The sequence below is a fragment of the Polypterus senegalus genome, chromosome 1 (assembly GCF_016835505.1).
Source record: "Polypterus senegalus isolate Bchr_013 chromosome 1, ASM1683550v1, whole genome shotgun sequence".
Lineage (NCBI taxonomy): Eukaryota > Metazoa > Chordata > Cladistia > Polypteriformes > Polypteridae > Polypterus > Polypterus senegalus.
The window spans coordinates 56,062,585-56,087,581 of NC_053154.1; the positions used below are offsets into that span (position 1 = coordinate 56,062,585).

A 24,997-nucleotide genomic window follows, 5' to 3' on the forward strand; every position below is an offset into this window, starting at 1 on the left:
GCTGTGTGTGTGTGTGTTTATGTATATGGGTAGCCATGAAGGTTAATGATTTTGGGTGTGTCACTGTGATATGTGTATTTAATAAGATTTACACATAATATAACTAGCCTCCTTATATATTTTTAGTTCTGTGTATTATTATTATTATTATTATTATTATTATTATTATTATTATTACCACTATGTTACAAAGGTCACTTTTCCTTATCATCATGCATTGCGTGCCTTTGTTTTCTTTCCTGATAAAGCATTTCTTGGGCTTTGTTGGAAGAAAGCTTTTGTTTTTGCTAATTTTACAGACACTTCTACAAAATGAGGGGCAAAATTCCTAGTTAAATATTGATTGGTTTATTGCATTAAAACAAAATTATCCTAAAGATACAAAAAGTGGTGCCACACCTTGGCATGTTGAAATCACACCACAATTGGACCTTTGACACACTAGAGCACCACGGCTTCTTATCTGCTCAACTGTGGGGTTTTGAATTGCTGCCCTCCATAATTATCCATCTCCAAAGTTGTGCACACTCCTGCAACATCTGAAGAAGATAACAGCAGGAGCACAGAAAGCACCTCAGCTGACTGCTGCATACTTTCTATCTTGGGTCTCCAGACAGATCCTGTCAACGCATTTGTATGCTGAAAGTTTCTTTAATACAAGCTAAGCATAAACTTGTTTGTTTTGTGATAGATTTGTTTTGGTGATGTGGTCATTTTCTTATTGCCATGGCTTTCTGGCAGCACTAAATGCATAATAACCTTTCCACAGTGTGATTCTCAGCTTTAAAACTTGTCCATCTAAAGTGCCGGCACTGCCTGCTGGACACAGGGTACAAGACAGCAATATTCTGGCCAATTCAGAGTCACCACTCAACCTAACCTGTACATCTTTAGGATAAACAGACAACAGGCAAAACAGAAAATCAAACAAGCCTAACGTTAAACTGGGGTCCAAGCAAAACAGGACAGAAAGGATTTGGCTACTAGTTTTATTTTTGAATTAGTTTTATTTTATACTAGCCATCCCCTGTGGCTCTGCCCGTATAGTAGTGAAACAAGACAAACTTTAAAAATCAATCAACAAACAGGTATTCCTAGCTAAGAGGATGCAAGGTCTGCTCTAAAACATGGCCAGAGGTAGAGCGACTCGAATAGAGGCTGGTGCATGAGTGAGGAGAGCCCCACCCGACTCCCTACTCTTGACGTCACGCTTCCCCCTTCCCGTTACGGATTAGTCCAATTTATCGCTCCTGCAATCAAACTGTGATACTTAGCACGATGAGAGAAGTGACAAAATCAACTGGAATGTTCAAGCAAATCTGTTAAGTAGTTCTCTCATGAAAAGTGGGCAGACATACAGATAGACAGAGAGATGTTCGATTTTATATATATACTAGCAAAATACCCACGCTTTGCAGCGGAGAAGTAGTGTGTTAAATAAGTTATGAAAAAGGAAAGGAAACATTTAAAAATAACGTAACATGATTGTCAATGTAATTGTTTTGTCACTGTTATGAGTGTTGCTGTCATCAAGGATTTGATTATCATTATTTCTGTCAATCAGGTTCGTATTTGGAGGACGTGTTGAGTTCAAGTTACATTCTGTGTTTGTCAACCGTTGTAAAGATAACAGGTTTCATTCATCGAAGTGTTCACGACCCATATCACTACTCGTGAATCTAAGATGTTTAACAGACATTCCCGGTATTAAGTTGTGGAATTGCCTGCGAGTATTTAGCGACAGCGTCTCTGTGAACTTGTGGATTTTTCTGTGAGTATTTAGCGACAGCGTCTCTATGAACTTGTGGATTTGCCTACGAGTATTTAGCGACAGTGTGTCTATTAACTTGTGGATTTTTCTGCGAGTATTTGGCGGCAGCGTCATGAAGTTGTTTTCATCTAGCTGCATCAGAAAATGTACCACGACGTCTGACATGCCTCCTTTTTACTGTTTTCTCACAACTTGGATTGCTGCTGTCATAATCGGTTTGAGTTTCATGGTTTGTTTCAATTACGTATTTGCAGGAGTTGTGTTGAAGTGACATTCGGCATCTGTCAAGCGTTGTAAGCATACAACCGCCTTCATCGATAACTTCGCACCGTAATAAACGAACAATAAAACAGCGAAGAAGCCATGGATTAAACAAAAATAGGCTGCAGTTATCAGCAGGGAGACGTGAATACCGTGGCGAAGCAAAGAAGTGAATGAAGAGACCAGAGCGACGGATGGCCTTATATGGGCAGGCAGTCAATTACGTCGGAGTAGTGGGGATGGGGGACGCAATATAGGCAGGCAGCCTACTATGTGGGAGGCGTGGTGATGGGGGATGCAACGGCGCCTCACAAGGTGACCGAGCTGCAGGCTATGGACGTATATATGTACGTAAGTAGGATTCAATTATGAACGTTACACATAGAATTTCAAAATGAAACCTGCTTAGCTTTTGTAAGTAACCTGTAAGGAATGAGCCTGCCAAATTACAGCCTTCTACCTACACGGGAAGTTGGAGAATTGGTGATGAGTGAGTCAGTCAGTCAGTGAGGGCTTTGCCTTTTATTAGTATAGATATACTGTATATATATATATATAGAGAGAGAGAGACAGATAACTCCTTTGACAGCACTAGCACTTCACAATCACAGAATAGTACTATTTAAAGCAAAAGGCATGATTTATTTAGCCAGACCAATGGTTGAATTCCTGAAAGTCTGTTTACATATATGTACATGAGTAAAAATGTGGACTTTGCTGTCTGTCTACACTGAGGTCCAAATTTAGAATGCAGCTAATGTAGGACAGTGGAAACTTCATCTAGACACATTTCCATATATTATGTAATAGTTTTTCTTTAACTCAACATTATATGTTTGTGTTTTGTAGTACATCAAATTTGTGTTTTATTCCCAATGTGCACTGTTTATATAAGGGGGTATGTCCTCATTAAGAAACAATATAATTTCTATTTATTTAAATTTTGATGACACCATGACTTTGTGGGGTGTCTTCCACTTATCATTTCTAAACTACATCTCTGTCAAATAAAGGGAACTTCTCATTGGTGGAGATTTGGCAATATATTCATGCTCTATAAATTATAATAGAGATAAAGGAGAATGCTATATATTGGAATTATTTGACAGTTGTGAGCACCATCCACTGGGGAGATAATACTAGTGAGATAGCTGCACCAAGACACTCTCTGTTACACATATTCATTGTTATTTTTTATAATCATTTATTTTACAATTTAAACCATTAACATTATTGAAAGAGCCCTTTAAGAGTGTTTCCAGTATTATTTTATTGTCTTCTATGCTGTAATGACACTTCATACATTGGTATTTGTTTAGTGATTTTGGAACAGGATGTATTGTATACCATAATTTTTATTTAGCATGTGGGATAATACATTATATTAAATTTTAAAGAATATAGTTTGATTTTACTTATGTTTATGTTAAGAGTCTAATGTGATACTGATTTACTGTAATTGGAGAAGACAAGCAGAGGGACTTTATGTGCAGCACTTGGGCAGGATCCATAAAAAGTAAAATGCTAAATTAGAGGTCTTATTTGACTGCTGTTTTGTAGACTTCTGCCACTTGAGTTGGAGTGAGTGGTGCTACAGATTGGTGTCCAAACAGATATATTAAAAGTTTGCAATTGTTTATTTATTTTTTGGATTACATTTATATCACAGCCCTAACTGAAAACTGATAAAACAAAGATCATACCTGTGAGTAGGAACCAATGGATAAACGCATTGAAGTTTTGTTGCCTTCACCTATCCTGGCATCGTTAACATTTCTACACTGAATTCAGCAATCTTGGATTTGATGCCATGCTTGTACAGAAAGTAGTAAAAGAAGAAAAGGCAGTTTTGTACATTTCTCAGTCATTTCCCAGTTCTGAACTAAACTGTTTTGCAACTGAAATGGAGGGTCTGGCATTCATATGTAATGGGATTTGGAAAAGTTGTCTTCTTCATGGTACATATAGATCAGGCATTAACATGGGCTTTAAAGATCCAAAGGACATCTTAAAGAATGAATTCTGAACTACCCCTAAAAATGAAAGAATAGCCAAACAACACTCTGGCTGTCCTCGGACATACAGGGGTTAATACTTTAATGCATACTACCTCTGCCTCTTGAATATCTGTCAACACAACTCTGCTGGATTGCTGCTTTTCGTCTTATCATAAATTCCTATGGATGTGTCTGCATCATTCGGACTTTGATGACACAGTCTTGGCTCAGTATGTTGGAGTGCCTCGGGCATACAGAGGAGGACACACTATTATCTTGTCACCAGCGTGCCTGTATGGTTCTGGGGGAGTGTGGGAACACCTGGGTCTCCAATAAGGAGCTCTAGTTGTACAGCTCCTGGGTTTCTTGGTGTCATCAAGGAATACAAAAATAGTTATATATTTTAATCATAGTTATACAATTTATATTTCAGTGCATCCGGAAAGTATTCACAGAGCATCACTTTTTCCACATTTTGTTATGTTACAGCTTTATTCCAAAATGGATTAAATTCATTTTTTTCCTCAGAATTCTACACACAACGACCCATAATGACAACGTGAAAAAAGTTGACTTGAGATTTTTGCAAATTTATTAAAAATAAAAAACTTGAGAAAGCACATGTACATAAGTATTCACAGCCTTTGCCATGAAGCTCAAAACTAAGCTCAGGTGCATCCTGTTTCCCCTGATCATCCTTGAGATGTTTCTGCAGCTTAATTGGAGTCCACCTGTGGTAAATTCAGTTGATTGGACATGATTTGAAAAGGCACGCACCTGTCTATATAAGGTCCCACAGTTGACAGTTCATGTCAGAGCACAAACCAAGCATGAAGTCAAAGGAATTGTCTGTAGACCTCCAAGACAGGATTGTCTCGAGGTACAAATCTGGGGAAGGTTACAGAAAAATGTCTGCTGCTTTGAAGGTCCCAATGAGCACAGTGGCCTCCATCATCCGTAAGTGGAAGAAGTTCAAAACCACCAGGACTCTTCCTAGAGCTGGCCGGCCATCTAAACTGAGCGATCGGGGGAGAAGGGCCTTAGTCAGAGCTAGCTCCAGAGGTCCTCTGTGGAGAGAAGAGAACCTTCCAGGAGGACAACCATCTCTGCAGCAATCCACCAATCAGGCCTGTATGGTAGAGTGGCCAGACGGAAGCCACTCCTTAGTAAAAGGCACATGGAAGCCCGCCTGGAGTTTGCCAAAAGGCACCTGAAGGACTCTCAGACCATGAGAAACAAAATTCTCTGGTGTGATGAGACAAAGATTGAACTCTTTGGTATGATTGCCAGGCGTCACGCTTGGAGGAAATCAGGCACTGCTCATCACCAGGCAATTACCATCCCTACAGTGAAGCATGGTGGTGGCAGCATCATGCTGTGGGAATGTTTTTTAGCGGCAGGAACTGGGAGACTAGTCAGGATAAAGGGAAAGATGACTGCAGCAATGTACAGAGACATCCTGGATGAAAACCTGCTCCAGAGCGCTCTTGACCTCAGACTGGAGCAATGGTTCATCTTTCAGCAGGACAACGACCGTAAGCACACAGCCAAGATATCAAAGAAATGGCTTCAGGACAACTCTGTGAATGTCCTTGAGTGGCCCAGCCAGAGCCCAGACTTGAATCCGATTGAACATCTCTGGAGAGATCTTAAAATGGCTGTGCACTGATGCTTCCCATCCAACCTGATGGAGCTTGAGAGGTGCTGCAAAGAGGAATAGGCGAAACTGGCCAAGGATAGGTGTGCCAAGCTTGTGGCATCATATTCATAAAGACTTGAGGCTGTAATTGCTGCCAAAGGTGCATCGACAAAGTATTGAGCAAAGGCTGTGAATACTTATGTACATGTGATTTCTCAGTTTTTTTATTTTTAATAAATTTGCAAACATCTCAAGTAAACTTTGTTCATGCAATCATTATGGGGTGTTGTGTGTAGAATTCTGAGGAAAAAAATTAATTTAATCCATTTTGGAATAAGGCTGTAACATAACAAAATGTGGAAAAAGTGATGCGCTGTGAATACTTTCCGGATACACTGTTTCATTTCCCGCTTACTGTTCTGACAGGTCACCTCCACAGTGACTGTTATTTCATTATGGTCATACAGAGAAACATCAAGACATTCTTTTCCATTTATTTTAAAGCTTTAAATATTTGCTTCATTCATTTGAAATTTACTTTTGATGTCTGCCAGAACATTTCAAAAGTTCCAAAATGTATTATACAATAAAAGAGCTTCTGTAAAAAGTCAAATTTTCCCCAGGGGACAAATAAAGTTTGATCCAATCTAATCAGAGGTCTATATATCTATAAGCCTATATATTCTGAGTTTGATTTTCACTAAACCTTATATTTAGGAGGACTTCCTTCTATTGATACTTTGACATTCATCTGCTGATATTCTTCTACTTCACTGTTTTGTATGTTCTTCCAGGTTAAATTTGGTTAATTACAGTAAAGTTGCCCACCATCACCTGAACTTGCCTTTTTAAATTTATGTTTTGCTGGTGTCAGGGTGGCAATAATATTTATTTTTATGTGTTTGTTTATAAGTTTAGAACGTTGTAGGTGAAATTAAAAGTTGTACATTTTTCTAGGATTCAAAGTTTTCTGTGTTTGCTTTTACTTTAAATTAATACTGATTAGGTTACCAAATTTTTTTAATCGTTCTAGGTCTCAGTTTTAATTTTAAATAATGTGTGTACTTTCTTTAATAATTCCATTAATTTCATTTTATGTAGTTATGAGTTGGTGGGTTTTAGTTTGGTCTTTTGTATCTTTCAATAGAGATTAAATCACAGAAAATCTCTGCTAATTGATGTACTTTGTTCTTTCTGGACTTTGTATAGAAGCTCCTGAAGGTCACAACAATTTTCAACTATATTGTACTTAAGTGAAATTGCAGTGGTTGATGACATTAACACAAAGCCAAAAGCAAAAGACAAGTGAGGATCAGATGATGAATCGTGATTGAAAGAGTGTTTAAATTAGAACTCAAAAATTCCAAACCAGAGAAAAAGTTGTATTATTTTTTGTAAGGAAAATCTCTTCTGTATTTTAAGATAAAGATTAGGTTAAAGAGCCCATGTAAAGTGTAGATGTGTTAGCCAGAATTGATCTCACTCATTGTTTCCAAAGAAGCACTGCTACAAAAGTGGGAAAGTGGAAAATGAGATCAGGTAATGCATATGGGTACTGATTCTGTCCCTGCCTCTGATCTTCTGAGATACCTTCATGTCAGAGCTAGCGTTAACTTCATTATTTTCTATTATATGAGGCATCATATTAAGTATCAACCTTAAATAACCCAGCATCCATTAGGAAACTGACACTCACTACAGCATCTCTATAGAGAAGCAATCAATGCAATTAGCACAATGCAAACTCTGGAATAAAGAATATAAAAAGTAAATAAAAACAAAATGAAAAAATCTAATGAGTAAAAAAATTAAACAACTGAGAATGAGACACCTTGGAGGCGAGTTTGCAAAAAATGTGAACATTCAAAAATTCTCCAAGATTTTTTTAAGTTTGTGCAAGTAATTTAACAATTTAAACACAACACCATTTTGGACCCACCAGCTGGACTGAACAATAATACAATATTATTAAAAAATTGCAAAAAATAATTATTTCCTCACTGCTATAATTAAAGTACAGAATTTTGCTGTTAAAATGCCATATTGCATTCACTTATAACATATTGCAATGTATTTTTTGTATCCTAAAAGATAGCCGAATTGCTGTATTACAGCAACACTTGCATGGCTTTCTTTAACATCCTGGTTTAATTGTGTACAATTTGATAGACAGAATATTATCTGCTAAATAAGAGGGGTATTTAACATTCAAATGACACCACATTTCACTTTCTATGTTTTCCACTTTTTGTATTTCATATTTTTTTTTTATTTTGAAATTTGCAACTATTGGTGTTCTACTTTAAATACACAGTATAACTGTTTCCCAACTACAGTATATATAATATAACAGAGTAATATCTGCCCTTCAAAATAATGCATAGGCCATGAGTCTTCAATAAAGGATATGTATGCTATGGATATTTATTTGAAAACTGTGAAAGTAGTGATAAAGAATTGGGTCTTTTGTACTGCTTCAAAACAATAAAACTAGAAATATTACTTGTAGATATTTCATAACTGTTTCTTTCTGGGTGTTCCTGACACATTTACTTACACTCTTATAGAGTTTGGAAGCTTATTGCAACACCTATGGAATAATAACATTCAAAGTGCATTTTTTGGTATAACGTTAGTCTTATCCATCAACATACAGTATATGTACAACATAACTAATCAACATTGTCACAAATGTGTACATGGGAGGCAGCTTAATGGCTCTAGTAAATGTAAGTACCCCGAGCCAGGGGTTGGCACTGTTTTCTGATGCTGTGTACCTTTCTCTCTGTACAGACTGGGTGACTGATGGCTCTTCCATCACTGACGTCATCTCCAGTGTCTGTTCTCCTGGACATGCCCTTTCTTACTATTTTCTGTCATAAACCGGAAAACCAATTACCTACTTCAGTTCTGTTTGGACTTGTGTCTGTAAAGACCTCTTTGCAACTAATTGCATGTTTATTTACTCAAAAACTGTCAAATTATATGGGGTTACCAACTCTTTATCTGTGTTCTTTGTGTAATTTTACAATATGAATATTGAGTGAGGGATGATGAAGATATAGCCAGTGTCATACACGTGAGCATGGGAGGCAGCTAAAGGGCTTGAGTGAGGGCAATTCCGAATCAGGCCGGGATGTGGCAGAGTGCACTGACTCTTTTTCTCGCTTTCCTGCAGACCATTCATGGGAAATTCTGCCTGGGCCTGTTGACGTTACTACCAGGCCCAAACCTATGGATAAAGACCTTTCCGGTTCCAGCCCCTTTGATGTCATGTCTTCGCCTGAGCCTATGGTTGAAGACCCTTCTGGTCCTGGTCCCTTTGATGTCACTTCCTATACTGACCTTTAAAAGCCTCCACCTTTTTCCTTTTCCCTCAGTTCTCTTTTGGACTTTGGTTTGTGCACATCAGTGCTATCATTTATTTTGCAATTTAGCAGTCAGGAAAACAATATACGGGTGGCTGTCCCGAACCTTGCTATGGCTCTTGTGAAAGTTTGTGACACCAGTTAAATCAAAATACAGTGGAACCTCGGTTTACGAGTAACTTGGTTTACGAGTGTTTTGCAAGACAAGCTACATTTTTTAATAAATTTTGACTTGATAAACGAGCGATGTCTTGCAATACGAGTAGTATGGATACACTTTGTCTGCTGAGCGTCATGTGATCACAACTGAGCTGATGGTTCTTCTGTCTCTCGCGCGCACGTTTCTCTCTCTCCTTATCTCTCTCGCTCGCACTTGCGTCTCTCTCTCTTCTCTTGAGGGCAATCGTCTCCTATTCTCCGTCTGAGTCTGTGTGCTTCACTCATATAGTCAACATCCGTACGAGCGTATACTGTTTATTACAGCATTGTGAATGTGTGTGTGTGTGTGTGTGTTCGCGCGCACAAGTGTGCTGTGAAGTGCAAGCCCCTTTCTTGCACCCCAAAACACGAAGCTGAGTCTCAGTACTTTAACAACACCAGCTTTATTCAGCTTGAAACAGCAATCGCGCAGTTATTTATTGTAGCGGGATCTTTATAATGTTCCTTGTATCACCCATCAACAGCAGACGCTTATAGCATGTCCACAATCTTTTCGGATTGGCTTTTACATTGAACTGCTACAGCGCTGGGAGACTGCGATTGCTTTGGGACACTCTTCCCCGGGTCGTCCCGTTGGGTGGAATCCCACATGAGTTTAGAAACTCACTCACACCAGCCATGATTCTTTTTAAAGGTAAAGTGCAGGTTAATTTGTTTTATGTATTTTTACTTTATATTTTGTATTAATCATTTTTACATCAATAGTTTTGGGTTGTGGAACGAAGCATCTAAGTTTCCATTATTTCTTATGGGGAAATTCACTTTGATATAGGAGTGCTTTGGACTGCAAGTACGTTTCTGGAACGAATTATGCTCGCAAACCGAGGTTCCACTGTATCAGAAAACTGACATAAATGAGGCTGACTTTAAAGGGTTAATCAACTGTAATTCCATCTATTTTCTAAAAATGTTTTTCTGTTCAATTCCAACAGAATTTTTTTTTTCAAAACTTTCCTCTTAGCACACTGTGGGCCTGCTGGCTAAAAAATAAATAGTTCTTAAAAGACTAGCTATTTCATTCTAATAAACAGACTCAAGCTCAAAAAACAAATCCCAACAAATACTCACATAAACATTACTCTGCTCAGGGCAAATAAATATGCTGCTTTCTCAAGCATATCTGTCAAAAATAATACACATTTTGTTAAAAAATAATTGCAAAGGTTCCATATTAATTCCTATAAATCCACCCAATATGTAACGGGCTGCCACCGCCTCTCCGCAGAGTGGGAATTGAGCCCACTTGAATATGATATATCACACAAGTGGCTTCATCTCAAAGGCCTAGTGAGTTTATATGCTATTGTGGCCTGATGTCCACCTTGCTTCTGCATGTGTCCCCAAACACAATGCCATTTAAAAGACGTAATGTTCAGGAAAGTCATCCTGTTCATCTCCAGATACCCAGCATCCTAATCCCTTTTATCACTTCTATCTTGCATTCATAAAGAAAGAAAGAGACTATAACGTGCAACATGCCAGATCTCAGTAAATGTCTTTTAGCATTTGATTATGAAGTCTCCACTTCTGGGACTCTCACTGCTCAAAGGGACTTCATTTTGGCTGTTGCCCAAAATCTCATTCTACAGCTCATTGCCATAGTTAAAGATGAGTATGATTTGACATGGAGTATTCTATGATTTTTGTGATTTTTTAATTCCCTTTTTTCTTTCAATAGTCATAAGGGATGGCAAATGAATGGTAAGCCAGAATTGATCTCACTCATTATTTTCCAAAACAGCATTGCTGCAAAAGTGAGAAACTGGAAAAAAGATAATGTGGTACATGAATGCAGATTCATTCCCTGCTGCTGACCTGCTGCAACACCTTGATGCCAGAGCTGCAGTTATCTTTATTATTATCTGTCATAATGAGAAACATATATAACAAATTCCACTCTGTACACAGTAAAGATGGAGTATTATTCAGTGTTCATTTCTGAGCAGCCCAGTTAAATATGGTAAGATCAGAGAAAGATCTTTTAGGTTAGGGGTGAGAAAGGCCTCAGTTTCATGATAGCACTCCCTTAATTCATTATGAAAAACAAATGCAGTCTCCAGTTTGACTGTGAGTGCCAAGCTTCACCTCCATATCCATCCATCCATTTTCTAACCCGCTGAATCCGAATACAGGGTCACAGGGGTCTGCTGGAGCCAATCCCAGCCAACACAGGGCACAAGGCAGGAACCAATCCTGGGCAGGGTGCCAACCCACCGCAGGACACACACAAACACACCCACACACCAAGCACACACTAGGGCCAACTTAGAATCGCCAATCCACCTAACCTGCATGTCTTTGGATTGTGGGAGGAAACCCGAAATATGGAGTGCCCGTCACCTCCATATTTTAATGCAAATTTAGTTTAAACAGATTCTGGCAGGTGACAGCTTTTTTATACTAGGTGAACTTAAATTCATATATCAGCTTCATTGGTATTTGACTGAAGACAATTATTATACTTTACAGTCCTGTGCTTCTTTTCTTTAGTAACATAGAACACAATTTTGTCACTTGACCACTTACTAGATACTTTTGAAAAGATTTGTTTTAATAATTCCTCCAAAGAGCATACTTACAATATGGACTCTTAATAATATACTATAGACCACATGCATTTTTTGTCTTACAAACAGACAATGAGATTGTTACCATTGTATCCAGACCCAATGTTAACAGCATCAGGAAGAAAATAATCGCCCAAAACGGAGATGGTTTGAGCCTGGTCAAGGCTTCAGGGTAAACCACAAATGCAATGCCCGGACCTGAACAAATAAAATGACAAAAGCTTTGTATTAGTTTTGTTGTAAATGCCAGTCACAAACAAATCAGACATTGTACATACACCATGGTCTGGATTTCATGTATGTCTTAAAACATCCATTTGAGAATTATGTGTGTATAACTACAACAAGTAAAAACACTGCTAATTAAAATTAACATAAAGTATTATAATATTTTATAATATTTTATTATAATATAGTTATTAAAATGTGTTTAGAGTTTGAACTCAAAACATTGTTCTTCGTTTTAAATCAGAAATTTCACTACATTCTGTATACATTCCTCTGTAGGTCTTGCATTTGACCACTAGGTGGTGATGCAAAAATGAGAATAAGTTTAACGTACAATGTACAGTACATACTGCATGTTCAGTAGATGGGCACACAGTCCATTATAAATTTTTACACATATATATTGGAAGTGACTGTAGTAATGAATTAATAAAGTTTACATGTATATCAAATAATCATTACTGTAATAGGAAGTTTGTGCTTTTTTTCATTCATTAATTTATTTTCATCTCTCTTGTCTTTCTTAATTTAGAAAATATTATTTCAATGACTACTGAATGACAATGCAAGTATTAGAAAAGATGCCTGCAATTCAATATGGTTCTGGCTCTTCAACCTAAGTGTTCATGAAATGCCTTTAGCCAACTGTAAAGAGCCTGAATGAACAAGAAACCTCTACTTCTCCAATAATCTATAAGTGAAATCCTCCTTCTGCATAACATTAGTAACCTGCGACTTTCCAAAATCAATACTATCAGCCATAGTATCAGGACTACTGTTACAGTACCTTCTTTGATACCCTTTTATAAAAGTAAATTTCAACATCATTATTGATTTCTCCTAATTTTTCATCCTAAACATGTAGAAGTTTGGATTTTATTCAGGCTTACTTTACAAGAAACTCACTACTTTCAAAAAATTTTCAGTTTAAGACATGTAGGCCTTGGTCTTTAATATGTATAAAGATCCATTCATTTTGTGCAAACAATAACCTGCAACTGCTTCATCATGGGTATGATGTTAATCTTCATTCAGTCCTGCAAGCAGGTCCTCTAATTTACAGGGAAAACTTGGGGGCTGGTGGCAGGATTGGCACTCCAGCCATGCTCCTAACCCTAATCCCAACAACAATGTAAAATAATCTAAAGTGTGTCCACCTTAATAATAGAATAAAGCTTCTGTGTGTCTGCCTGTGTATCCATCTGGTTGCTAGTCTCTGCCCTTCCAAAAGATGGTGCATCACAAACATTTTTAGTAATAACTGCATTGCATTTGTCATTCCAACAGATGACGCATCACAAACATTAACACTGTTTTTACAAATCCCATACCAAACGGAATATAAGAGAGACATATGCATCGCGTGGTGCACTGCAAACGTTAACACTGAGGTCTACATTGATCACTTAGATTTCAACCCACCTTAGATGGGTAGCAGAGCTGGTTTTATGTAAATCCATTTCAGAATGTGAACTTTCGGCAGTTAATATGTAAATTCAAAAGTTTTCAAACTTTTACTGAATTGTCACTATCACATATTTGTGCTGCAGCAAATCAAAAACCTCACTAATTTTCTACTCAAAATGACTATATTGACTAGAAAAAAGGAGTTATTTTTTAATAATGCTTCCTTTGGATAGCAGTCCCTGTATCCCACCATAGGAGACCTTATTAATTAAACATGATTTTTTTTCTTGAAAAACAAATGAAATATTAAATAAAGGATTGAAAGTTATTAATCCAATAGTTAAGAAAACCATAACATGAAACAATGTTTTGTTAACCATCCATTGCATATAGTTACCTTCATCTGCCACTTCATCGATGGGCACTTTCAGCTCGTGTGCCATAAATCCAATGACGGAGAAGATGACAAAGCCAGCAAAGATGCTTGTGGCGCTGTTTGTACACGTGACTATCAGTGTATCCCTAGAACACAATAAAAACTCTCATTACCACCTGCTTAACTATTACAAAAAAGAACACCAACAACATCCTTCACTCCTAGACTTTGTCCAACCAGCCATCCATCAACCCATTTTAAATAAAAAGTGGCTGTATAGAGAGGCCTTTTGTCACAGTCTTAGCCCATTTTATTTTTCATAGGAAGACACACACTCTCTTTGGGGTAAATTACCACTGCCATTTCAGGAATGAAACATTGGAGAACAATTTCAAAAATTTCAGTGAGAACTAATTGACTTATATTGAGGTATTATTTTTCTTTTATTTAATTACAGGTCTAAAATTTATTTGAACATTAGTTTGGTTATAAAATATATGTTGATCTGACTTTTATAACCTTAACTATAATCCACTCTACATTGCTGTTTGACATGTTTACAATAGAATTAATATCACTTGTATTTTTAAATTCAGTCATACAAATCAAAAAACAATACAATGAATTATATGAAAAAGTTATATATGAAATATTTAACATTTGTAATATCATTTACAAAGCATACATATTCTAATTCACGCTCATTTGGAGCCACCCCTTTGTCTAATAAGTCCACCCAACTGGCAAATCTTTGTGGCATAGGGAAGAAAATCAATGCTAACATACAGAGGACATGCAAACTTCACTTATACAGAGCCTGGGGTTTGAATTTGAGCCTAGAAAGTATCATTAGTGACTGGGTCACCCACTTTTACAGTTCAACCACGACAACTACTGAAAACTGCACTGTAGTAATAATTAAATATAAAATTGGGAGCGGTCTCCACTAGACTTTCTCGTATACTCAGATATTGGGATGGATATTTGAAAGAGAATGATTATATTTTTATATTACGTACATTAAAGAACCATCAACAACAAATCAAATCAAATTAATAATATATTGAACAATTATGATAAAAGTAAAGTTGAATAAATTGGACTCTGCAGCTGCATGAATACCATTCCAGTTAGCGGAAATAGCCCAAAAGTTGATAGAAATCCATGTTTTGTATCTGGTACTTGTGTGCAAAATTTAATTGACCTAATAAGTGAAAGCATACTCAGGTTATCATGTTTACATACACTACACAGACATAAGGACATAATTCCAAAAATTGTATTTTTGGACTAAGGGAGGTCTAAAACTTTGAGATTCATCAAAATCTCAAAGTCAAATTTTTGGATGATTACAATACTTTCCCTATACTTCGTATATAAGAAACTAAAAACCGTAAGCAGGGAGTACTTAGCTTTGAGAATTGGAGAAGCTCACTCTGGCCAAGATAAGGGGGAAAAGACTGCACTTCTTTTAATAAACAAATGGCAGATTGTTGAAGTTCAGGGCCACTTGTGATATGCTTCTGTGCTTTTGCCATTAAAAGTAAAAAGGTTCAAACCAGTTTATGATAGAGTCATTGCTCTAAATGCCTTGATAACCAATTTATGTATAGCACAAGTAAAATGGAAATATCGTGTACACCAAAACTGCCAAACACAATTGGTGTGTTTTTATTTATCAATATAACTTTTGTGCGTGTGTCTCCTCGTCCTGCGATGGACTGGCACCCTGTCCAGGGATTGTTCCTGCCTTGCACCCAATGCTTGCTGCAATAGACTCCAGGCTCAGGATAAGCGTGTTTGAAAATGGATGGATGGAAGAATAAATAATAAAAATGGTCAATTTTCAAAATTTTAGAGACTCTCTCAAAACTTAATGAGGATCCTTTTGTGAGAACTCAACCCCTTATTCAGGAGGCTGGACCCTCCTGGTCCCCTATATATTCAAAAAATCCTAAACATATTTACAGCTCAGTGTTATTGTGGGTCTTGGCTGTAATTCATTTATCATAGTATTTGAAAATTGTCTACTTCTGAATTATTTTTGGCTTTCTCTTTAGATCAGTATTATTTCACGAGACTAAATATCTGTTCCTTTTGCCAGGGATGATAACAAGGACACAGTTTGCTCAGCTACTGTGTTAGTTTAAAATCAAAGACATGAGAGCACCAGGAGAATGAAACACACTACTCACAATTTTAGAGCAGAGTGGCAGTAATCTACAATATAAATTGAGATATGTTTCCATTTTTGAAGGAGAATTATGGCAAGACAAGTCCAGAACAACCTACTCATAGTTTATGTATTGTATTCATGTTGAAAGTGACTGAAGCAGTTGATGGTGCCATGCCCATACCATGGATACCAACATTTAGCCATCCGTTAAGCACCCATTTTGGTATAAGACGTGTTATCTTACAAAACCCATAAGGCCCTGTCATGGTCTCTTAATTTCCAAAAAAATAATAATATAAATCCCTTCAAATTGGTTACATAAATATTGTGGTAACTACAAAAAATACAAAGTTGGTATCAATAAATACTTGTACTGTATTTGCAACATAATTCCCAGAATCTCTTACTTTGAAAGCTGCATCTTCCAGATTAACCACAAAAGAATTGATGGTACTGTTTTTTCATGACAGTATTAAAGAAATACTGACTGAATAGGGTACTCCATTTACTTCAGAATAAGTAAAAGGATTAAATAAATAATTCAAAGTGAAACATGTATGTTGTCAGGGATGCCAGGGGCCATGACCCGGCCAGGACGCCAGGAGGGACCGGAAGAGGGTCAGAGCCCTGCCTGGATCACGTGGGGTTTTCCTTCCGGTTGCTTTGGGGGCCACGGGTCAAGGGCATGGAAGCCCTTCCCTGTAGGAGCCCGTGGTCACCGCCAGGAGGCGCCCCAATGCCTTGGGACTTGTTTTCCCCGCACTCCCGCCACACCAGGAAGTGCTGGGGAAGACTTTGGAGGATGCCCGGAGAGCAGCCGGGAGGACAGCCGGCACTTCCGCCACACTGGGGCGTGGCCAGAAGAAGATTGCCGGGAACACCTGGGGCTCATCCGGGTCCTCTATAAAAGGGGCCGTCTCCTTCATTCGAGGCTAGAGTCGGGTGGAAGAAGGACGAGGCAAGAGGAGTTGTGGAGGCGGCCCGAGAAGAAGGCATTGTGGCCAGGACTGAGTGACTGTTTTGGGGTTTGTGCACGTGACTGGGTCTTTGTGACCATTATTTGGGGGTCTGAGTGACCAATTAATTGTAAATAATTTGTATAATAAACGTGTGGTGTTTTAAAACAAGATGTCCGCCTGTCTGTGCCCGGGTGGCGTTCACATCTGGCGTGAGTCGGCAGGATGCTCCGCCTGTTTCAAGGCGGAGACCTGATCAAAAAAATATTGTTGTGGACGGCCCGGTGCAGCAGGGGACCCACCACGCACGCGGGTGCTGCGTGCACACAGCCCCGCTGGTAAAAACCCCACGGACCGCCAGGGGTCCGCAGGAAGGCCATATTTCCCTGATGCGGGCGGGCGGCGTGCCTACAACAAGTGCAGCGGTCTCCAACGAGCGCGCCGTTGCTGGAGGCGCCCGGGACGGCATGGCGTCAAGAAAGGCCACGCCGAGGAGGTGTCCTCGGTTTGACGAGTCCGGGGAGGTGAGTTCCCTGCCTAGCGGCAGCGGCCCATGGGGCCGGGCGTGTTTCTTTATTGCAGACAGGGACTTCCGGATCCACGCCAGTGGCAGGCGATGCTGGTCTGCGGGCTCCGGCAGCACAGCGCAGCCGCGAGGGCTGCGAGGAGGACGCTGCAGCTCGAGAGGCGCTGGCAACAGCAAGGCTACCGGCAGGCACGCGACGCCGCAGAAAGGGAGCCAAGATGGCCGCGGAACAGAAGTCCCTCCCCCTGAAAGGCACGCGATTGACGGTGTGTCTTGTGTGCCCGCCGATGACTGTAGAGAGGCGGGACCAAGGGATGTCCATCACGGGCAGGGGAGACCGATTGGGCGGAGGAAAAGGCCCACAGGAAGTGGCCGGCGTCGGAGGCTGACAGACAGGTAGGCTCCGCCGGTTAACTTCCTGTCTTTGCCGGCTGCTCTGGCGGAGCTGGGGTTGTCCCTTCAGCCCACAGAGCAGCGTGTGTTACAGATGCTATGTGCCCTCCGGGCTGAGGTGCTGGAACTGGAGAGGAAGGCGTTCGCGGCGCTGAGAACGTTTCAATCAAGAACGGGACGGCGCGACGCTGGAATCTCCAGCCGGAGAGGTACAGCGGAGACGGTGAGTACAGCCGACTCCGTACAGCATGCGGGAGGGTCTGTTGAAAAAGGCTGTGATGATAACGATCAGTTCCGAGTAAGCAGCCCTCCGACAGGAGGTGCGGCGCCGCGGGCTGTATGCGTGGCGAGGGGGGAGTCCGAGAGGACGCTGAATGGACACGGGCTGCTAAGTGCCCCGGGTCCTAGCGCCCTCCGCCCCGAGTCGGCTGCGGTCTTGCGCCGCACTATAGGGACGCAGACGGGACAGAGGCGCCTTTTCTTCCATAAGAGGTCTCAAACCGTCATGGCGTCCCAGAGTGAACGGAGGAATAAAGGGCTGGGTGCCGATTCCTCCGATATGGTGAGACGCGTTGCTGGGTGCACGCGTACGGCTGGCTGCCCTCTGGGGGAGCAGAGGGAATCCCTGAGGCCGGCGGAGAGAGAGCAGGCGGTGCCGACGGCTCCATCATCGAGAGGGACATTGAAGCCGCGGAGAGGGTGCCGATCAGGCAAGTGCCGGGCGATTGAGGGGGAACGCTGCCCGTGCGTGGCACGAGCTGGGTGCTTTGGCAGCGTTCTGCCCTGTGTTCTCTTTGTAGGGACGGACCCGGGCGAGCTGAAGGAGCCCTTCGTGGCGGAACAGCCCTCTGATGTCGGGCCGTCTGTGGAATGATCTCTCTGCCGGTGTGCAGGTGCCCTCACAGCTGGAGGAGCCTACGGGGGAACGAGTGGCTCGGAACAAAGGGGCGTGGAGGTCTCGGAGGGGGTGCCGATCGAGGAGGCCCCGGGGTGCCGGTAAAAGGGGGGAGCACAACCTGTGCGAGGCGCAGGGATGCACCATGGGTTGGTGCTCGGATTGTGTCTCCGCCCTGTCCCTGCTAGGAGTGCGGGCCGGACCCGGCTATCCTCGAGTGGGACCCGCTTGGGCTCTGCTGCCCTCGCTGGACGGGTCGCTCTTACCCACGAGTGGTCTTCGCTGGCTGTGGGGCACTGTCAGGGATGCCAGGGGCCATGACCCGGCCGGGACGCCAGGAGGGACCGGAAGAGGGTCAGAGCCCTGCCTGGATCACGTGGGGTTTTCCTTCCGGGTTGCTTTGGGGGCCACGGGTCAAGGGCATGGAAGCCCTTCCCTGTAGGAGCCCGTGGTCACCGCCAGGAGGCGCCCCAATGCCTTGGGGACTTGTTTCCCCAGCACTCCCGCCACACCAGGAAGTGCTGGGGGGAAGACTTTGGAGGATGCCCGGAGAGCAGCCGGGAGGACAGCCGGCACTTCCGCCACACTGGGGCGTGGCCAGAAGAAGATTGCCGGGAACACCTGGGGCTCATCCGGGTCCTCTATAAAAGGGGCCGTCTCCTTCATTCGAGGCTAGAGTCGGGTGGAAGAAGGACGAGGCAAGAGGAGTTGTGGAGGCGGCCCGAGAAGAAGGCATTGTGGCCAGGACTGAGTGACTGTTTTGGGGTTTGTGCACGTGACTGGGTCTTTGTGACCATTATTTGGGGGTCTGAGTGACCAATTAATTGTAAATAATTTGTATAATAAACGTGTGGTGTTTTAAAACAAGATGTCCGCCTGTCTGTGCCCGGGTGGCGTTCACAATGTATAGCTGTGTATCAGTCCTGCTGGTCCTCCTTGTAGAACGCTATAACAAGCCTTGAAACAGATGTTAAAGCAAGATGTAATGGACTTCCCTTGCTTGCAGTTAGGGAGGTTTAGAAGGTGCAAGAGCAAAACAGGGAAAGCTGTATAACCATAATGTTACTGTTGCATAATTTTATCCAAGGAATGGAGTAATGCTCCTTGTTATCATGTCCCAATTCAAACAAAGAGTATGCTGGGAAAAAACATATGAGGATGAAGAAAGAGAGAGGTAAAATACATTGTTTGACAACAAGACAGTAGAAAAATGGATACCTGTATTACATCAACATTTTATGTCCCTAGACTACCACAGACTCCACAACATAAGTGTAATTTGGTTTGTAGCGAAAATTCTTGGAATAAACAGAGCACCAAAGCAGAAAACTGCTAACTTTAATAAATAAATCCAAGTATATTGTTAAAATAAACCTGGTTTAAAAATCTAAAAATCCTATTTCATATAGGAGACATATTAATCGAGATGTAGTGGTGAGAGACTGCTGCCTTAGCATTGCACAGGTTAAACATGCTAAAGTAGAAGAAGAAGTCAAAAAAATGCTAACCTTGAACATCATTGAAAAGAGCCAGGCCTTCAAAATGTCTACTCACATATACACTCACACAGAGCCAGTTTAGATTTATCAATTAACTTATCTTGCACATTTGGGAATGTAGCTAGGGTACTGACAGAAAAACCCACACAGTTACAGGAATAAGACAACAGCTGGGACTGGGATATGAAGAAAAGGGGCTGAATCATTGAGGCAACAGCATCAACCACTGTGCCACTGTTCCATCCATGATGTAATTTAATATGAAACAATAATAATGTTGACCTTAGCAAATATATCAAGCTTGGAACCAACAGATATACTAGACTCAAAATGAGACATGAAAAACAGAAGACAAAGTATTCTCTTGTCAAAATTGGTGATGAAATCAAGTGCCAAAATTCAAGCCTGATACTTGTCCCCAGACAATAGTATCTAGAACCTGAGGCAATCATGATCTGAATGAAAGCTTAGCTAATTTATAAAAAATCAACAATATGTCATTGAAACCACTCCTTGGACAGTTCAACAGACATATGTCAAGAAGAAACTGTTCTTTGGATAGTTGCAAAGTTCTGGGCTGAAGGGCCAGACAAAGAATCTTTCCATGGCTGATCAGGATCAGGCATTTAACACACTCTATAATCCAAAAATGTGGATGTTGATAGCAAGTGTAGGATATGCCAGCAACAAGAAGTGCAAATCAGTCGTATTTTTGTTGGATGCTTAATGCTAGCTTCAAAGGAATTCACTCATCGCCAAAATCCGGATAGCTAGTTACCTGCACTGGTCAATTCTTCATGACCTTGGCCTCCCAGTGGCTGATCATTGGTAAGTCACCATCCTGAAACACTCTTTTGAGATGGACAACATCACCATTATATACGATGTTGCTGCCAACACCAATCGTCCCACAGCAATAAACCAGCCAAATATCCATTACAGAAGCAAGAGGCAACGTCTACTCATCAACATTACCATATCAGATGTCACAAGATCTCATGCATGTGAAACACAAATGCTCAATGCGATTCCAGTCACAGTAGGAGTACTTGGTACTGCTCAACTAGGCCTCCAAAAATATCCAAAGAACTGTCAAGTATAGCGAATGTTGCTCAGGTGTAGAAGATTGCCCTCCTTGCAATCACAAACTTACTTTACAAAGTCCTATCCATGAGACAATAAGACCTAAGGAAAGCAACCACCATAAAGTGATAAAAACTAAAAATAATAATAATAGATCCAGTGAGTCAAACTCAGCTTAGACCAGATCTACAGGAACGCTCACTTGTTATGTTTTTTTCTTTATATTTCCTCCTAAACTTCAATGCAAAGGCCAGGAGATACAATCCAGTGAAGCCATTGAAGAAAGTTCTCTGCACAAAGGCTTCGTAGGATGAAGGCGTTGGCAGGACTAATATGTTTGCCTTCAACAAGAATACATAAAGATTATTATGGTGCTATGAGAGATTTCTGAATGTTCAGCTTTCAAGAATTGCTCTACATGCTTCACCACAATATACGTGGGGTCACCAAGGAGCAGATCAAGATCACAAAGGATTTTGGGGTATTACTAAACATGGTGAAAGATAGTGACAATAAAATTCAGGTATTGGAATATCAAGTTATAATCTCTAATCTCCAAATTAATAGATTTATATGGTAAACAAAGAAAAAAGATTTGTGTTTGCATAAAAGGCATTAAAGAAAATGCAGACAGTAATAAACTAATACTTTAAAAAAAATGAAGGCAAGCTTTATTTCCCAGTTGGTTGCACTGTTTGACCCAAATGATTGAAAGAAGTCATAGAATATATATTTCTAATGGAAGAAATTTGCATCCATGACTACAGTGAACTTTCTCAGTTATGCTGATTATCACAATGTTCTATAGAAGTCATGGAAAATCCCCAATATATACAATATCCTTTGAGGGACAACAGTTCATCAGTTCATTGATTTTAGCCCAAGAAAGATATGATCTAGGAAAGCAATCATTTCTGCAATGAAAAGGGTACATGAAGTGGTGTGGCAGCCATTTCTTTTGTATCCAGCATTTCACAAGCTAACTTATACTTCAGCAAAGACAGTTTATGATGACCCGGAGCAAGCTTCTTCAGTGATATCTTTTTCATAAAACACATTGACCTCTTTGTATCTTCCAGTACTTGTTGTTATTCTGCCTCTTTTATTCTAGATTTTAAAAATACTGATGTTCTGTGACACTCTAAAGCTTCAAGGCTATTGTTACTCTCTGGTTCCAGTCTTGAAGATGCTATTATTTTGTATTCAGCCTTTGGGTTGTTACTAGGACAGGATTTCTTATATATTTCCAAGATGCCAATGTTGTAGGTGTGATAATAAGCATGTTTTATATGTGCATTTCAACTTTTCTTATGCTTTTTTAGGTTCAGGGTTCCAGGCTTGAGGTCTGTTATTTTTTAATTAAGTTTATTTTCTTTAAACTCTTGTTTTTGTTGTACACAAAAAGTAGTGTCATGAGACCAGCTCAGTCACGTTGACATCATGGGAAGCAATACTATAAATATGACAGTGATCACAACTATCCCTCGGTGAATACACATTCAGTTCTTTACTTTTCCAAATAATAGTTAACTCCAAATTCCAAATAGGACCCAGTGCTGTTTTTGACTTTGACTTTAGTTTCAGGTTTGCAATTTAGTTTTGGTAGCATCAATCTTCCTTCTTAGTAATAATCCCTGCCTGTTCTCGACTACGATTTTTGATTTGTGTTTTCATCTCTCTTTCCATATGTTGCTCACAATAATAACAAGGAGACTCTGTGTTCTGTAGCAGGAGCCTTACAACCTTTCTCCTTTGACAGCTTCATGGCAGTTAGCTTTTCTCTCATTAGTGCTGCAGAAGGTGGTCCCTCTTGTTTTCCTATTGATGGGTCAAAATTAACCTCCAGAAGTCCAGTGCCATATATGTTTATTTATATGCCCCATCTGTGCTATGTTTATTTTATGTTTTCTGATAATGTGACCAGAATGGGATGGGGTACTGTACCTCACCAGAGAATGGGTTGCTCTCTGTTGATCATAGTGAGTTGAGATAGGATAAGGATTTGTAATCGTTTGTAGATGGGAGCAAGAACAGGTTTTGATGGAACAATTAGACCATGCTTTAGTATTTATTCTTTTCTTTTATTTTCTTGTCTTTTAGCTCTTTTCTATCTCTATAAAGGCTAATCTGTTTGTTGCATTGTGAAATGTCTGGGACCTTCATATAAAAAAATAAAAATAAAGAGGGCAGCATCCTCGATTACCTATGACAGGAAAAAACTCTTTAACAGAAATAAAATGTATACCTCAGTTTGGAATAAGCTTCATTTTGTAGCTATGTCTTGTGCTGCAAATTCTCATGAGGGCTCTGTGATTATTCTACTATAATGTAACCTGCATTTCAAAACTCTGCCACAGATGTTACCTGTAAATTTTGTAACTTGCTGGTGGAGAGACAGATTGGCTGTGTTCTATCATTCCCTGCTCCATACCAGCTTTCATACTAACCAAATCTAATCAACCAAATACTAATTAGCAAAGAATTTAAATTAATTGCCAGCACTGATTCATATTCATAGTCAGATCAACTATTAGATACACTCCCCCATCCCCTTTAATCATTATATACTGCATTCCATTTATTCACTCTACAGGTTTAATTTCCAATTTAAATCAGATCAATTATCAATGGTTGATAAAACCCACTGCCTGACTGCTATTTTTGCTACCACTCCTTGTAGAGAAACAACCCCTCTCAACATTTTTATTTCCCAGTCACTTACTTTCTTAATTACAGCATAAACACTTACATTTCATCCTATTCAGACTATTTTCTTGACTCTTTCTATTGTTGTTTTATATACATTCCATATTATCTCCTTTTGGACCTCTCTGTTCACACTCTAAAATCTATACTGATGAGGCTCCTATCCCTAAGGACCACTGAAGCTAAGTTGACACTGGCCTCTTGCTGAACATCTTCTGAGTTTCTCTCCTCTAATCTCTGAAAATCCACTATCCTGGTTCTTTTCAAATGCTTTGTGTTGTGTATCAAAGGGTCATCCAGTTCCAGTATCAATAAGTGCTTTCTAAAGATCAGATGGTTAAGGGCTGGGAGATTTTTAATCCCTACAGCCTGGCTTTTACAGCATTTTATTGAGGGACTAGGGCTGGAGGTCCATCATGGAGATCCTGATTCATTCCTTATTTTTAATTAACCTGTTTTTGTTCTTGAGTGGATTGCCAGCTCGGGAATTGAATTCAGTTCTTTTATTTTGTTGCATTTAATGAACATTTCATCACAAAAACATATAATATTCTCAAAACAGTGTCAGAACGGGCCAGAGCCTACCGTAGTAGCACTGTAATGCATGGCACAAGTCAGTACTGGACAGGGCACCCATGCATCACAGGGCCAGTTTACATACTGTATACTATACATCTACAGTCACAAGAGGCAAATTGTTGTTAATTTGTGTATAAATGGAAATTATAACATAATGATTTGTTTACTTCATAATTTTCTTTAAAGCATTTTTTAATGTGTTTTTAAGTGTAGTGTTCAGTATAAAATATGAAAAACAAGTAAATTGCATTAGAGTACAGTATCTACCACTTGTTCTATTATTTTAGGTTTATGTTATAAAATACAACTTTTCTTAGAACATGCATATTATGCTGGAGTATTTTAGAATAT

General features: G+C 40.0%; 1 protein-coding gene across 4 annotated transcripts in view; it reads right to left on the minus strand.

The window, feature by feature from the left end:
* Positions 1 to 24,997, minus strand: part of slc6a5 (solute carrier family 6 member 5) — an 89,715-nt gene that overhangs the window by 41,024 nt on the left and 23,694 nt on the right. For all 4 annotated transcript variants that reach the window (XM_039749238.1, XM_039749230.1, XM_039749254.1 and 1 more), the window contains exons 10-11: positions 13,855 to 13,979; positions 11,908 to 12,020 (exon numbers count right to left, since the gene is read on the minus strand). In XM_039749238.1, the coding sequence (XP_039605172.1) occupies positions 11,908 to 12,020; positions 13,855 to 13,979 (238 nt within the window). The remainder of the gene's footprint in view (positions 1 to 11,907; positions 12,021 to 13,854; positions 13,980 to 24,997) is intronic.